The sequence below is a fragment of the Pezoporus occidentalis genome, unplaced genomic scaffold, assembly GCF_034315485.1.
Source record: "Pezoporus occidentalis ecotype Australia unplaced genomic scaffold, CSIRO_AGI_Poc_V1 ctg19, whole genome shotgun sequence".
In the NCBI taxonomy this organism is placed as follows: domain Eukaryota; kingdom Metazoa; phylum Chordata; class Aves; order Psittaciformes; family Psittacidae; genus Pezoporus; species Pezoporus occidentalis.
Window position 1 is genome coordinate 8,178,882 of NW_026913748.1, and position 14,067 is coordinate 8,192,948.

Here is a 14,067-nt window from a genome sequence, read left to right on the forward strand (position 1 = left end):
GAGAGGCTGTTTCCAACAGGCAGTCCAGATGCAGCCTCCTGATTCTGTAGCCATATGGGAGTGATTTGTCCTGCACCAGCTTTCTCCTGCATCAGGAAATAGGCCCTGATCCTTTTTGTTTACTAGTGACAGTGTGAAATGGTTGGAGCCATTTATATGCTTAGCATTGCTAATTAGGAGAATCTTGAAAACAAACCAACCCTCCCTAAAACTGAGGTCTTCCAGCCTCTCCTCTAATACAGGTTTCTGTTTATTTCAAAACACAGCCTTCAGTGGCTGGTTTGTCGTCTTCCTTCAACCACATAATTTATCTTTTCCATCCTTTTCCCCTCGTACTACTAAAACAGATAAACATATGGGCTACTTTATTTTGTCAACTACTGTGAAAAGGCAGTTACTCTTACATTTGATAAAGCACTGGCCTACTCCCTTTCATCAGAGGCTTATAAAACCCAGAATGTTGTGGATGTGGAGCATAGGAGACCGAATCATATGGCAAAGGCTGGACTGCCCAGAAGGGCATTTACAAATCTTCTGAACAAAACCAGTGCCCCAGTCTGATTGTTGCTTAGGTATAGAGTATCTTATGTTATTTTGGAAAGAATAATGTCATGGGATGGTTTTATGGTAGCAGCAAATGTGAGTACTTGCAAAAATATAACTCTGATGTTAGAATATCTGATACCACTATGTATATGTGTGTCTTCAGATCCAGAAACCATGAACTGACATGAGACATACAAGGAATGTTGGAGAGAGGGGAGAAAGTTCTTGAATAGGTTGGTACACAAAACTTCGCAGATGATTACAGAGGCAAAGATAAATAACAACTTGGTGCAAGGGTGGATCCCATTGAGGGACATGGAGAGTTTGCAGGTGGCTCGTTATACTATACATATACTGCGCATATACGTATATGCAGTGAGGAAAAGGAGCAAGAGGCCAAAAGCTGTCACACCATAACTCAGAAGCTATACACTATGGCAGCCAGAAACTTGGATCAGCACTTGGTTCATATCAGCTAGCAGCTGTGAGCAGACTGCATCATGTGCAGACATCTTGTAAACACTGCTGCCTTTGCAAAGCAGCAGCAGAAGCAAAGGTCTATAGGCAAGCTAGCTATTCTGATGTACCAAAGCAACTCAGCTGCAGAACAACTACCCAGCCACAACCTGCTGCTATTCCACTGGGTTTAACACCTTCTCCGCTTTACACAAATTTACACCTTTACTGTAATCCCAGAATCTTCATGCTCATTGGTTTTGTAATAGAGCTTAGAGGACCACATAAAAAAGGCAGCTGAGCTCTACCATCCTGCAGCTTTCCTGAGGCTTTCCTAAATAATGTGAACCCCAAGTCAAAGGAGACACAACAGCCATCACTATTCCCAAAGATCCCAGCTTCAACCTTATTCTTCTTTCTGTTTGCTTCACCAGGTAACTACAATTTGCAGTTGCTAGAGAACTGCAATTGCTTTAAGTGCTCTCTGTGAATCATTCAGCTGCAAGAAAGCCCCATGTTCTTTTAGTCAAGGAGCTAGGGAAAGAATAAGAAGTCCAGTCTCCAGTTTACGAAGGAAATCGAAGCACTCAACTAGATTCTTCCTTCTACATTATTACTCCCAAGATAACCTCTCTGTGTGGCCTGCCTTCAGGAGGGTTACATGGTTGAGTTCATGCAGGAATGGACTCTCTGAGCAAGGCGTGCATGCACACTCCCCCTTCCTCCCTCCCTCCACGTCCAGTCATGCAGTAGCGACAGGGCTGTAAGTTCCAGGGTTAAAGTACCAGCTCAGCTGCTGAAGGCATGGAGAAGAGACGGGCAGGGTTATTGTGCATTGGAATACATAGAACATCACCAAACTACCTCCAGGGACCGTCTCCAGCCACGCCTGTACCGCCTCATGGCGTACGGAGGGAAGGTCGGATGCTGAATTTAAAAAACAATAAATTGTAAGAAATCAAAATTAGACCATCAGTAAGTGTCTAAAACAGAAGAGTGACAGAGGGAAACTTCAGTAGCAAACACAGGAATAAAACCTATGAGATGTTAAAACAACAGATTCCAGGCTTGGGATTTAAATGGAGAGAACACACTCAGAGACCTACTCTTTCTCTAGGAGCTGTAATGTTAGAGGAAATAGAGATGGCAAAGTGAGATGGGTTGCTGCACTGCTGTACTCCACTTGAAACTCTGCAGAGGAGGGAAACTAAGAGATGAAAGAGCTGAGCAACAAGAGAGGGGCAGTCCTAACAGTCCCAGAACCTCTGCTCCCAGGTGCGAATGCCAGCAGACAAAGAAGAGCACCCAAAGCAGAATGAGAGTATTGTCACGCTATCCCAGGCTTTCCCAACAAACCTCATCGCCACTGCTGCAGAAGGTCTCTCCAAACATCTTGTATCACAAAATACAGCTCACCCAGGAACAAATTTGTCTATTAAATTCAGGCTGAAAACTTACAGCATATCCACAAGTACATGGATACGGGGTGACAGCACTTTGAAAAACCGAACTGCTGCTACACCTGCATACACCTGTACTGTTATATGACAAAGTAACTGAAGCAGCTAATTGATCAATCAGGACTGTCCCAGTTTGCCCCAGTTTTAGGGGAAGGCAAGGAAACACTGCCTTCCCTCCCAAAAGAAGTTGGAAAGACCACAAAATCTATTTTGGAAGGATCATATTTTTCTGGCTGCTGCACCAGCACACTATGGAAAAGTAGTAATTAGAAAATACAAATGGAAAGAAAAAATTAGACACTAGTGATACAGATCCTCAAGCAGAAGCTAAAGTAACCTTAATTGTAGCAAGCTTAAGAAACATTAAGCAACTACTCTAGAATACTGAATGTCACAGACAGTTGAACTTGTTTTGTGGTTGTAGTGGGAAGGAAACATCCATCTCTTATTTGTATGGAGCAGATTTCACACTGGAAAAATCACAGTGCATTCTACAAACTGCAATTATAAGCATAGACAAGCATAGACAAACTGATCTGTAACAAACTGGATCAGGGTTAAAAGACCAAGCCAAACGTCTAGAACTACGAGGAAAAGATAACTATCTGGGACAGAATATGACCAGGCAACATGAGGTAAAGCCCTAGGCTTTTTTAAATAGAGATCAGTCATTTAACGTAATTTCACGTCTGCTGTAAAAGTATGCTTCCCACAGCATAGTTACTGCCTCTGCAATTCTGGCACAGTGGTCACAGACTGAGAGAACAGCACTGTTCACCAACTGCATGGTTAAGTCTAGGCTTCTGCACAGGCAAAGCACCTACGACAATGTTGTGGTTTAACCCCAGAAAGCAACTAAGGACACATACTTACCTTAAGACATACTGTAATACAGTCTAGAATAAGTTCAGCAGGGACTGCTGGAAGGTGCTTACAAGAGAACTAGACTACTGGCATTTTCCCCTTCCAAAGTTTTCCTTCAAGTAACTAGCAACTCAAAAAGGTCACACCTCACTTCAGAAAACAGATATACTGTCATATCTTAAACATAGGGCATCAAAACCACCACTGATCACATTTGCAAGCTCTTTGAATCCCATCATTCCTTCTTAATAACAGACACAGTTACACTTTGAAAAGCAGCAGCAGAGAATTATGCTCAGTAGAGAACCTGACCCTGTTCAGTCTTTGCTGTAGTAGCCACACAACATAGTCCTTCAGCTTTCCCTAAGGAAGCACAGAGCCCTCACTGCCACAAAACCCACAGCTATCCCTAAATCCAGTAACTGAGTGCTAATTGCCAGCACTATCAAATCATGTGTGCAGTGACAAAAAATGCTATGGAGTCAAAACAGGCAGACAATGGGTCAGAAGAAGTCACACCACCAAGGAGCTGAGAAAGCAGTCATTTTAAGCAGACACAGACCTGAAAAGCAAAATGTTTAACCAAGTGTAATTTCAGTGTAATTTGGAAGTAGTTCCTTTCAACCACTGCTGCCCCTGCTGAAGTACACTGCTCTTGAAGGGCGCAGAAGCAACAGAGTTAAACAGCTGCAACTGTGATCCAGGAACCGGTGGTGTGGGGCTCGGGAGAGATTACCTCTGGAGGTGGAGGACTTTGAGGTTGGGACCATTTTTTCCTCCTCCTCTTTTTCACGGATGTGTGTCCAGTGCACATCTGCCAGGATCTCCAGAGGATCAACCGGATTTACAATCTGCTCCAGTCTAAGGTTTCCAGCTAGCGTGAGGAGGGCATGGCATACCAGGTTGTAGGCAGGGTGTGTGAAGGACAGGGAGGAAAAGGTGGGAGAACAGTGGAAAGGAAAGGTAACACATCAGAGGAAAGGAAATAAGAAAAGAAGAGAAAATATTACTGGCTAAGCTCAGTTTGCAAGACAGACAGAAAAAAAGGCTCAGCATCGTGTGTGCACGCATACACCAATACAGCACTCCTCATACTTCCCATCAAAGCTGAATAATGCCATTCCAAAGGCAGAGAGATACTATTAAAAACATCATTGTAGATCCTCCCTATTGCAAGCAGCTTTGCTGAAATGAAAGACATTCTCTGGGTGTCCAACAGTATGTGGTATGTAAATACCAATTTATGAAATTTCTAGCTCCTTCAGCCTGTTCATTATGATTATCGCCAAAACCATCTTGGTTCCTGTTAAAGGAAAGGGACAACCTGCATTGTAGTTTGATGCACCAAAAGGAAAGGTCTCTCATCCCCTACTATAAAGTTAAGTACTCCTTTGTATCCTGGGTATGTATTCCTTTGTGAATTCAATTACATGATGGATATGAGTTTGACTTCTGTGTGTATATGCGTATACAGACAAGGGCATACACTTACTTTAGCAATTCAAACACTTTGTTTACTCCTGTTTTGTAATGACTTGCTCAGGGGTAAATTTCTTTTCTGAAGAGTAACAGCATTTTAATTAGGACTGAGCAGTGCCCCCACTTCCCCAGAAGAGAATTCCTGTTACACAGATTAATTTGTTTAAAAGAAATTGCATTACTCCTCAACTATGTGCATACCCAAAGCCCAGCTACTTATGGTGTGTCAAAAGGAATAATGGGCACCTAAAACAACTGATAAGCAGCTTGTTCAGCTGCTCAGCATGCCCTCATTCTACAGGGAACAGGTGTTCAACATCTGTAGGAGCGGCCTTCAAAAGCAAATGACTTATCCTGAAAGGAAAATGCCCACTTACTTTATAAAGGAGGAAGTCAATTTTCACAACAGCTGGATTACCACTGAGTAGGGCAAAACCCTGTTTCAGCAGTTAAAAACCTCAAAAGCAGTTAGATTTTCAGATGGTGCACTAGTTTTGAAGGAAACAAGAACCATTAGCAGCATTTACAGGTCACACTCATTTCCTGCTGTCTCATTTTAACGAAGTTTCTCTCTCCCAGCCATGTTTTCCCCACATATGACACAGTGTTTGGGACTTCCATGTCAGGAATAACTATGTGTGAGATTTGGCATTAAAACTGCAGAAGAAACAGGCAGAAGGAACTGCAGGAAGGACAGAATTACCAGCCGGTTAATCAAGGGAAAAAGGGTCCAGGCGCACAAACTCAAATGCAGAGCGGGATTCTCAATTTAGGCAAGTATTTAGCAATTTTGTGTCTCTCTTGCCTCATCAGAGAGTTCTCTTATCAATCAGCACAACCACATGGTCTACCAGAGCTACTGGACATCCTGTAGGAACAGGAACCTGGGCTTTTCTCACTCTGTACCAAAGCACTCGCATGCAGGCCCCAAGATGAGTAGAGTTAGCATTTGCATCGCCACACAAAAGTTTCTGTTAAAGGGTTTAGATTTGCCAGCAACGGCTGAGAAGTATATATTCCTCAGCAAGGCTTGGAAAGAGCAGGTCCCACATGATCTGCATGTTTTAAAATGGATTTCTCTGGGATTTAGACCAGCGTAATGTACACACCTTCAGTTACTCCACAAGTCTCTGGACAGAGGCCTGAGGCTGTCCTGATTAGGATATGGGTCCTTCTCACCTTTTCCAGTAAATAAATAGCAGCACAGGCAGCCAGGAAGGACTGCTGCTTGGCTGACAGACAAATCTGTTTCCTTGAGGTCTAAATGCTTGAGAATTTCAAATGACACCTGACATGGCCTTCCCTTTCAAGGATTCTGGCTAAGCTCTGCAGGAAGCTGGACGTTAACTGCACTCATATTGAAAGGTAGCTTTCCCCTAAGGGGAACTTCAGTTACGCTCTTTACCCATCTTACTGATACTTCTCATTCTTACCATCAGAAAAGTTAAACAGGTAAAAATTGTAAAACCTCTTCCTTTTTTTTTTTATTTAAAAGAAAAAGGTCATAAGCTAAGCCATAGTTGTTACAACCACAAGCTGCAAAATATGCATATTTTGAGAACTGCATATGCCCTCTTACCTTCAGGAAGACACTTGGGTTTTCCGCTCATGCATTCTGGTTCTAATGAAACCCATTGAAGGAATAAGGGATTAATAAACTATTAGGACCAAGTGCTTCAAAATAAACAACCATGAAAAATGAAGTGCAAGAGCATCGTGGAAACTAACACAACCAATCAGACTGGAATGTCAGGTTCATTTTGTGCCCATTATACGACTGCTTGAAAAATCTTGAGGGATCACCACAGCTTGATCAGCTTCCCCACCAGACTCTCCCCACAGACACACATTCAACAAAGGACAACAACAAAAAAGCAAGTTTGCTGACACAAGCAATACAAAGGCAGCGCTTCTGATGTGTCCATGTGTCTGACTTATCGCATGGGTGCAATTAGCCTGCATGTATGGAACAAATCTGAAACTCCCAAAGATGTGGGGGTCACTGTTCATGCATATTACAGCAGCAGAACATCCAGGCTTTCTAGATATCCTGAGGTACCTGGCAGCTTTACCTTTTTCCTAAAACCAATGGCAGTGTCAGACCTGATATATGGCACTTTGTCCAGGAGATTAAGATGACAACAGCTACAGAACCAGTTTCTAAGGAGCTGGTACAGCAATTAAATAAACCACAAAGAAAACAGCTACAGAACCAGTTTTTAGTGAGCTGGTAAAGCAATTAAATAAACCACAAACTCCTCATGTGGGACCTGCTCTTTAAAACATTTCCCCCTCCTCTGGGGAAATGGAAGTGGAGATGGTATACGGGTACCTTTAAATGTACCCGTGTCCTCTTCATTTGAAAGACGTTGAAGCCAGAGGCCTTGCTGCAGCTCGCTCTCCCAAGGGCAATACTCCCCCTCTACAGCAGAGGGAACCACACATCCATATATAACACCAGACACGCATGTACACACACAAGCGATGGAGAGAAAGAGAGAAAGGACAGAATCAGACAGAGACACAGTCTGGAAACCCTTCAGCTTCCCATACTCCCACTGTATTCAATGTGTCTGACAGGAAAACTGCTTGAATGAAACAATGTCCAAGTACACCATGGTTTTAGCAGACTAAACACACAACATGCACGTTACCATACTTAAAAAGCAGTCTTCACTTCCACAGACTTCAGTTACGGAGATACAGATCCTGTGTTGAAAAAGTAGCCAAGCAGCCTGCTGAGCTCATCAGTAAAACTGCTGCTAAGACAGAAAAACTGGACCTCTGCTTGCATTAGGCAGCCAAAGACCTTTACAAAGAAGCTCTTTGGAGTCTACCAGTCTTGACAAAAAGGAAACGTGAGTACAAAGACAAGATCAGCGAGAAATTTGGCATGGTGGTGAAACACTGGAAACGTCTATTCTTAGCACAAACTTTGCATTTTGATGACTGAGACAAACACAGGGGAAGGAGTCTTTCCCTAAGATTTTTCCACAGAAATCCCTCTGAGCTGAATAGGAACCGCCTGAATTCCCTGATTTTCAAGACAGTCTTGGTAACTAAGGAGAGCTACAAGCAGCTTCTTCTGGGATGCCCTGATGACAGTTACAGTGGCACTACCCCTTAGTGAGGCACTCTGCAAGACTGAAAACACTGCTTCCACAATGCTTCCAGCTCCTGCTGCCAAAGAACAAAGGGCACATTCAAAACAAATTCCCAATAATAATAAAAAAAAAAACAGTAAAACAATAGTGTCACAAAGCTGTGAATTGCACATGTTGGCATGGTGTGTGGGAAGCATATTGTGATGGTACTAGTGCTGTAACTGCCCTGTGGGCAAAGATCTGGTTTCAGAATGATCCACCTAAAGTTTTCATTGACAGTAACTCCCTCAGAAATCAAAGCAATAAAGAAGTGAAAGAGGAAGAAAAGTTTTACAAGGCAAAATCTCTCTCATTCTGCATGGCAAATACTCAACTCAGTTTTCCCTGCCATCTAGCAAAAAAGAGGGAAGGACAAATCAATGAGTCTAACCTTCGCTTGACTCCTCATCTTCCTCCTCTTCATCTTCCTCCCCCTCCTCATCTTCTTTGTCCTCAATCTCATGATTTTCCTCAGCCTCGATCTCTTCTTCACTCTTTCCCTTCAGGAGGGCGTGGATACGCACAGCCTCTTTCCATGGCACACCACCCAAGTCTGAAGGGGGTTGCTGAGGCAGCAGCAGTTCATCATCTTCCTCCTCATCTTCCTCTTCCATCTCAGACTCTGAACTACTACAAGGGTTTAGAAAGGAAAAGAAACGATTACTTTATGTTTCTTAGATCAGTCTTAGATCACTGACAAGTTGTTTCAAAATACATACAAGCCCAAAACGTATGATGGAAACCATAACATTAATCTTCTGCTTTCAGTATTTCACAGGCAATTTATCGACAGCATCACATGTGAGCTGCAGTATGCCTTGCCCGGCTTCTTTTAAAGAAGATGAAGCAGCAGCAAAGTGCCTGCAAAGCCAAGTTCAAATATCTGTGCAGCATTAATTGTTACAGCTCATGACAGTTGAATACAGCAGAAACTATTTTTTCCATAACACATTGCTTTGGATAAAACAGAGCAAGAGGTTTTAGCAGTGTTAAAATGTAGAAGGTCACGTCGTTTGATAATGGCAGCTACTGCTAGCATTTTGGATAGCTAAATGTTTTTGGCACTTGCTGGGTTGATCCACAGAAAGCTTTGGGAGTAGAAAGAACACACAACATGACTATCAGGCATGTGGGCTAAGGAGAGTTGGAGGGGAAAAAAAAATGTACAGAATTCCTCACTTTTCAACATCACAGACAGAACTATAATATGTATCCAATTAAGTACACAGTGCACATAGTGGCAAGAAACTGTAGGGTGCAGTGCAAGGACAATTACAATAATGAGCTGCTTATTCTCACAGTGAAGTCTAAAACATGCAAAACAGTAAATCATTAGTGCTTTTTAGCAGACATCTCTATAGCTCCTCAGTATAAGCAGCAGGGGCAAGAAATGGAACCACCTATACAATGAAATTTAATCTAGCTCAGTCTTACATGCTGGACAACCTAGAGTTAACTGAGGAGAAAGACGGTTGCATTTGTCACTGGAAAATTAATGTGAACTACATCTCATTCAGAGAACAAATCTGCAGGGTCAAAAGGTCCTCTTCCTTTGCTTTTCCTTACTAGATCATGGTCATAAAAGAACTGCGTTTATTAGAGCTACAGTTAGATGCTTCCAATATAAAACTTCAAAGGCTGAAATTCATCTGGATTGAAGGACTGAAACTGTCTGTGAATGGTTAAAGTTTGGATGAGAAATCAGAGAACAGTATTCTACTTCTGCTTCCTTATGAAGCATTCTACTATTCCTTAGTAGAATACAGTTAGCTATCACTGTAGCTAACAGCCTTTGGGAGAACCCATTCCACAGAGAAGAGAAAGTGGAACGACAAGTAGAAAATAATGAAGTGTACATTTCATGTATGTTTATAAAATATAACTTGTACAGTTCTTGTAATGTAATTACAGCATGTGAAAAACTGATAGCCTCAAAAAAAAAAGGGCAGCACTCGTTGCAGATACACATATTCAGGTGAAGAACTTCAAATCAGTCTAACACTACATGATCATATATTTACATAATACTATTCATATACTTGTCTGAGAGATTATTTTTGATAGCAAAGCCAATCAGGAAAATGCCACTTTCTTCACGCTCTGATTGTCACATACTTCTGTCCATAGGCTCTTAAATTCTCCTCGCTGTTCTGCACTTATATAACTATTTTCCTCAAATTACAACCCACTTTTTCACAGCATAAACCGAATATTTATTTTGAACAGGTTGCCTGGTTTTCACATGCTGAATACTGAATACAAACACTGTTGCGTGCCGTGGACTTGGTGCGTATTCCAGAAGACCAGAGCATGTTCCAAAGGCTTTAGGCAGATACCGTCACAGAGATTAAAAAGCAATGTTCCCCTCCTCCCTGATTAACTTTCCTACCCTTTGGCATGGAAATAAACCTGACAGGTGTTGCATGCTGAGGTTTTTGTGTGCTGTCAATGAGGTTTACTGCTGCTCAAACTGTTGCCATGCCTGCTGAGTGGGACATCTCCTGCTCTTCAACCAGCTGGCTTATCTCATGTAGTATTGACGACATACATTCTTTACCACATAGCTCACTTTACCTTCTTCAGCTTTTATTTATGACTTGGTTTTTGTTTGACCTTTGAATACTGAGAAATGAGAAGCTGAAAGAAGGCAGTGAGATGGGCTGGTATAGTGGGCATTCCTTTCAGCACGGCAACCCCTTGCCACAGAATTAATTCAACAGCTGAAACTACTTTTTTCTCCTATAAAGCAGAGACCAACTGCTTTATAGAAGCACAGGAAGTCAGCATCTCATTAAAAAGGTGCACCTACAGGAACTGAGGTATAGGAATGGAACTGAAACCTAAACTGTGGAAATGACCCTCTTCCCTTGCCACACAGCTCCACATGACACTGCTTCCAAAGGCCACAGGGTATTATATCAAAAGTGCAGATGACATACTGGGCGTTACTGCAAGTTAAAGGCCATGAATAACGCACCTAAGGGGCTCTCCACCTTTCAAAACTGTGTAGGCAGGGTTGGGTTGCTGACACAATCCTTCTTGTTGAAGCTTAAACAAGAGCAACTCTCTCTTGAAAAAATATACTTTGAATATTGTTTTCTGCAGACTTTCTCTGCAGTGTGCATGCTCCTAAGTGCACGCGTGATGGAATGCTGTGCACCAAAATGTGTGGTCTCTACCTGATTTAGAGCTAACATCTCAGTGAACCCTGAAGCCAAATCCATCGCTCTATAAGACACAGAAGGAACAAAGAGTTCCCCATCCTCTCTGCCTGCTCCTAACCCTGCGGGGCTGCACCAAGACAGTGAACATGATCAAATTAGGGCTTTGGTTGGCTTGTTACAGTAGTTCTTTTGCTGCTGAAGAAGTTGTCAGACTTTTCCTTGTTTTTTGTTTTTGGTCTTTCTGTGACATACCATGGCGCGGGTAAAGCTGAACAGAGGATAGCAGGTGATCAGAAAATCACCTGATACTGTCTGTCAGATATCATCTAGAAAGTCTCTCTGATGTTTGGCCCACCCACCCATATCAGTCCTCTGAGTAAATTGCTTGCCATGTTTGGATTTGGGACAAAATACTTTCCAGTTCAAACTGACAGGGAATTTGATGTATTTTCTTCCTCTCTGCCACCACAGAATGTGAGCTGCCCCCTAAACACTGCTTTCCATATGCTAAATTACACAATTTGGTCTATTACAGACTGAAATATTCAGTTTAATACAGGTTATGGGGATATATGTAGAACAAAGGGAGCTAAATACAACACCCTACGAGAGGAAATCCAACTCATTAATGTAATAGTGTATTGCTGTCAGTCCCCGCAGTCTCACAGAACACTTTTTGGTGATGATCAACAGCTTCATGCCAAAACTCCACTTTTTTTTAATTAACTCCTCCTCTTTGGAATTCTTCTGCCATTTACTGATGGAATTACTGTGTCCTGATTTATTGAAATCAAGATCAATAATAACAATACTCCATACTAGTAAATTTTGGTTTAGAGCTACAAACATAAAGGACTAAAACCCCCTCAATATCATTAATGTCTATACTGTCACAGTTGACGTAATTCCTAGGCCTGAGCAGGGAGCTAAAGGAAGGCTGAGTGAAGCAAGCAGAATTTATCTCCTATAAACAGTCCCAAGGTTATACAATCAGAGCACTGGAGAAGACCTCAATTATGTAAAATACCAGAACAGTATCCTCTAAAGAAGTTAAGAAATTCATCAAAAAGTATTATTTAGGTTTCAGACATAACAGCTGTACAAGACATTAGTAACTGCCAGGCACTTAAATGAAAATCACACCTTCATGAGTCCACGTGTACACACTCTCTGTCAAGGCTGAGTTCAGGCTACTAAAAGTTACTCCTTTCCAGATGCTGCACCTTCAATGTGATGCACTTATACACCGTTTTGCAGATAAAGAGAAGTTTGTGAGGGTACAACATGTTTTTCAACAGCCGTAGCTATTGCTTCAAATCAATGCCTCTCAGGCACTGCATAAGCATTCAGTCAGGATTACATGTATGTCAAGCTTAAATCTTTAAACCAAAAGTGGTTTTGCATTGTAATGCAAAACATACAGAAAAAAAGTTAATTTTGGAGTCTCCTCCCATCTGAATCTATGCTCTGTTTGCTCAAAACTCATTTGTCTTTCATACAATTAAAAAAAAAATGAAAAAGAAAAAAATCTCGATTTAAGACTGAGTTTCATGGTATTACGGTATTGTAGGTTTCCTCCAAGGATGGTAGTAAGCTATCTACCATCTAAGTTAGTTGTAAGCTATAAGTAGCAAGGTAAGGTAGTAAGAACAGAAACTAGAAAATAAAAAACTTGTGTGCACATGCAGAACATTTTGATCAACTTTAGAAAGGGCATCCTGGTAAACAATACGTTACTAAAAGCTGAAGGAAATGCAGGCAAAAGTCTGTTGGGATGGGTACAGAAAAGCTTACTGACAGTGCGTGCTAACCTGCTGGGAACATCCTCTTCTGCCCCTTTGTCCAACACACTACTGAGGTTATGCTCTGCTAGTGTCTCTTCAGGAACCTCTTCCAGTTCTTCTTCCCTCTGCAGTGACAGTCGGTAGTTCTCCAGTTCAATCCGCTCAGGTGTGCCACGCAGCCGCTTAGCTAGGCTGGGCTCTTCCAGCCCATTTACATTAGAACCTAAAGAATAAGCCAGTGAATAAACAATAAATGCAACAGTCAGAGCTGTCATTTTTTTAAGAAAACTGAGCAATTGGGAGAGAAAGGGCATGAGGCAGAGGGAGGTAAATAAAACAAGAGAATACCTTACTTATGTCATTATCCTGTTCACCACAACTGGCAGAACCTGCTGGGGAGCCAGACTGCAAAAGGGAATCTTAGTGGTTTTGGCTAATAGGTGCTAAAAAGAATGTTAAATGTCCTACCTGAGAGAGGAAATAAGGACATTTTAGCTGCAAAAACTAGAGCTGCAGTTAAATATATGTAGGAACTACTGGGGAAGGCCTGGCCACAGTCTGGATATATTTGATGAGACATAGTAGGAATGCTAGGAGACAATCCTGGTACATGTTAAAACTGTTACCAGGCAAGGTAAGGCTACAGAATTAGGAAGCAAGAAAATATTATTACTACTTAAAGATAAGGGAGGGAGGAAAGCAATGAAAAAGACGCACTTGGAACAGGTTTTAAAACTTTCTATAGACTTTAATTAATTTGCTTTTTGATCAGAGTTTTCAATGAAACTTTCTCTTCATTAGGGACTGCAGTGATAGGAAAAGGGCTAATGGGTTCAAACTTAAACAGGGAAGATTTAGGTTAGATATAAGGAAGAAGTTCTTTACTGTGAGGGTGGTCAGACGCTGGAACAGGTTGCCCAGAGAAGCTGTAGATGCTCCGTCCCTAGTAGTGTTCAAGGTCAGGTTGGACGGGGCTTTGAGCAACCTGGTCTAGAGGAAGGTGTCCCTGGCCATGGCAGGGGGGTTGGAATTGAATGAGTTTTAAGGTCCCTTCCAACCCAAACCCTTCTTTGATTCTATGAAATGAACCACAAGGAAGGATCTAGGTGAGGTATTTGCAAGCACAAGTCTCATGAATCCCAGAAAACTGCAAAGACATGTGAACCAGGCA

At 42.0% G+C, this 14,067-nt stretch overlaps 1 protein-coding gene across 22 annotated transcripts in view; it reads right to left on the reverse strand.

Annotated features, from left to right (window-relative positions):
• Nucleotides 1-14,067, reverse strand: part of MICAL3 (microtubule associated monooxygenase, calponin and LIM domain containing 3) — a 186,433-nt gene that overhangs the window by 36,020 nt on the left and 136,346 nt on the right. For 14 of the 22 annotated variants that reach the window (XM_062616641.1, XM_062616637.1, XM_062616639.1 and 11 more), the window contains 5 exons: nt 12,924-13,119; nt 8,340-8,578; nt 7,138-7,227; nt 4,063-4,200; nt 1,864-1,929 (listed from right to left, as the gene is read on the reverse strand). In XM_062616641.1, the coding sequence (XP_062472625.1) occupies nt 1,864-1,929; nt 4,063-4,200; nt 7,138-7,227; nt 8,340-8,578; nt 12,924-13,119 (729 nt within the window). Of the gene's footprint in view, nt 1-1,863; nt 1,930-4,062; nt 4,201-7,137; nt 7,228-8,322; nt 8,579-12,923; nt 13,120-14,067 lie in introns of all 22 variants that reach the window. The other 8 variants (XM_062616638.1, XM_062616632.1, XM_062616636.1 and 5 more) reach the window with 5 other exon arrangements.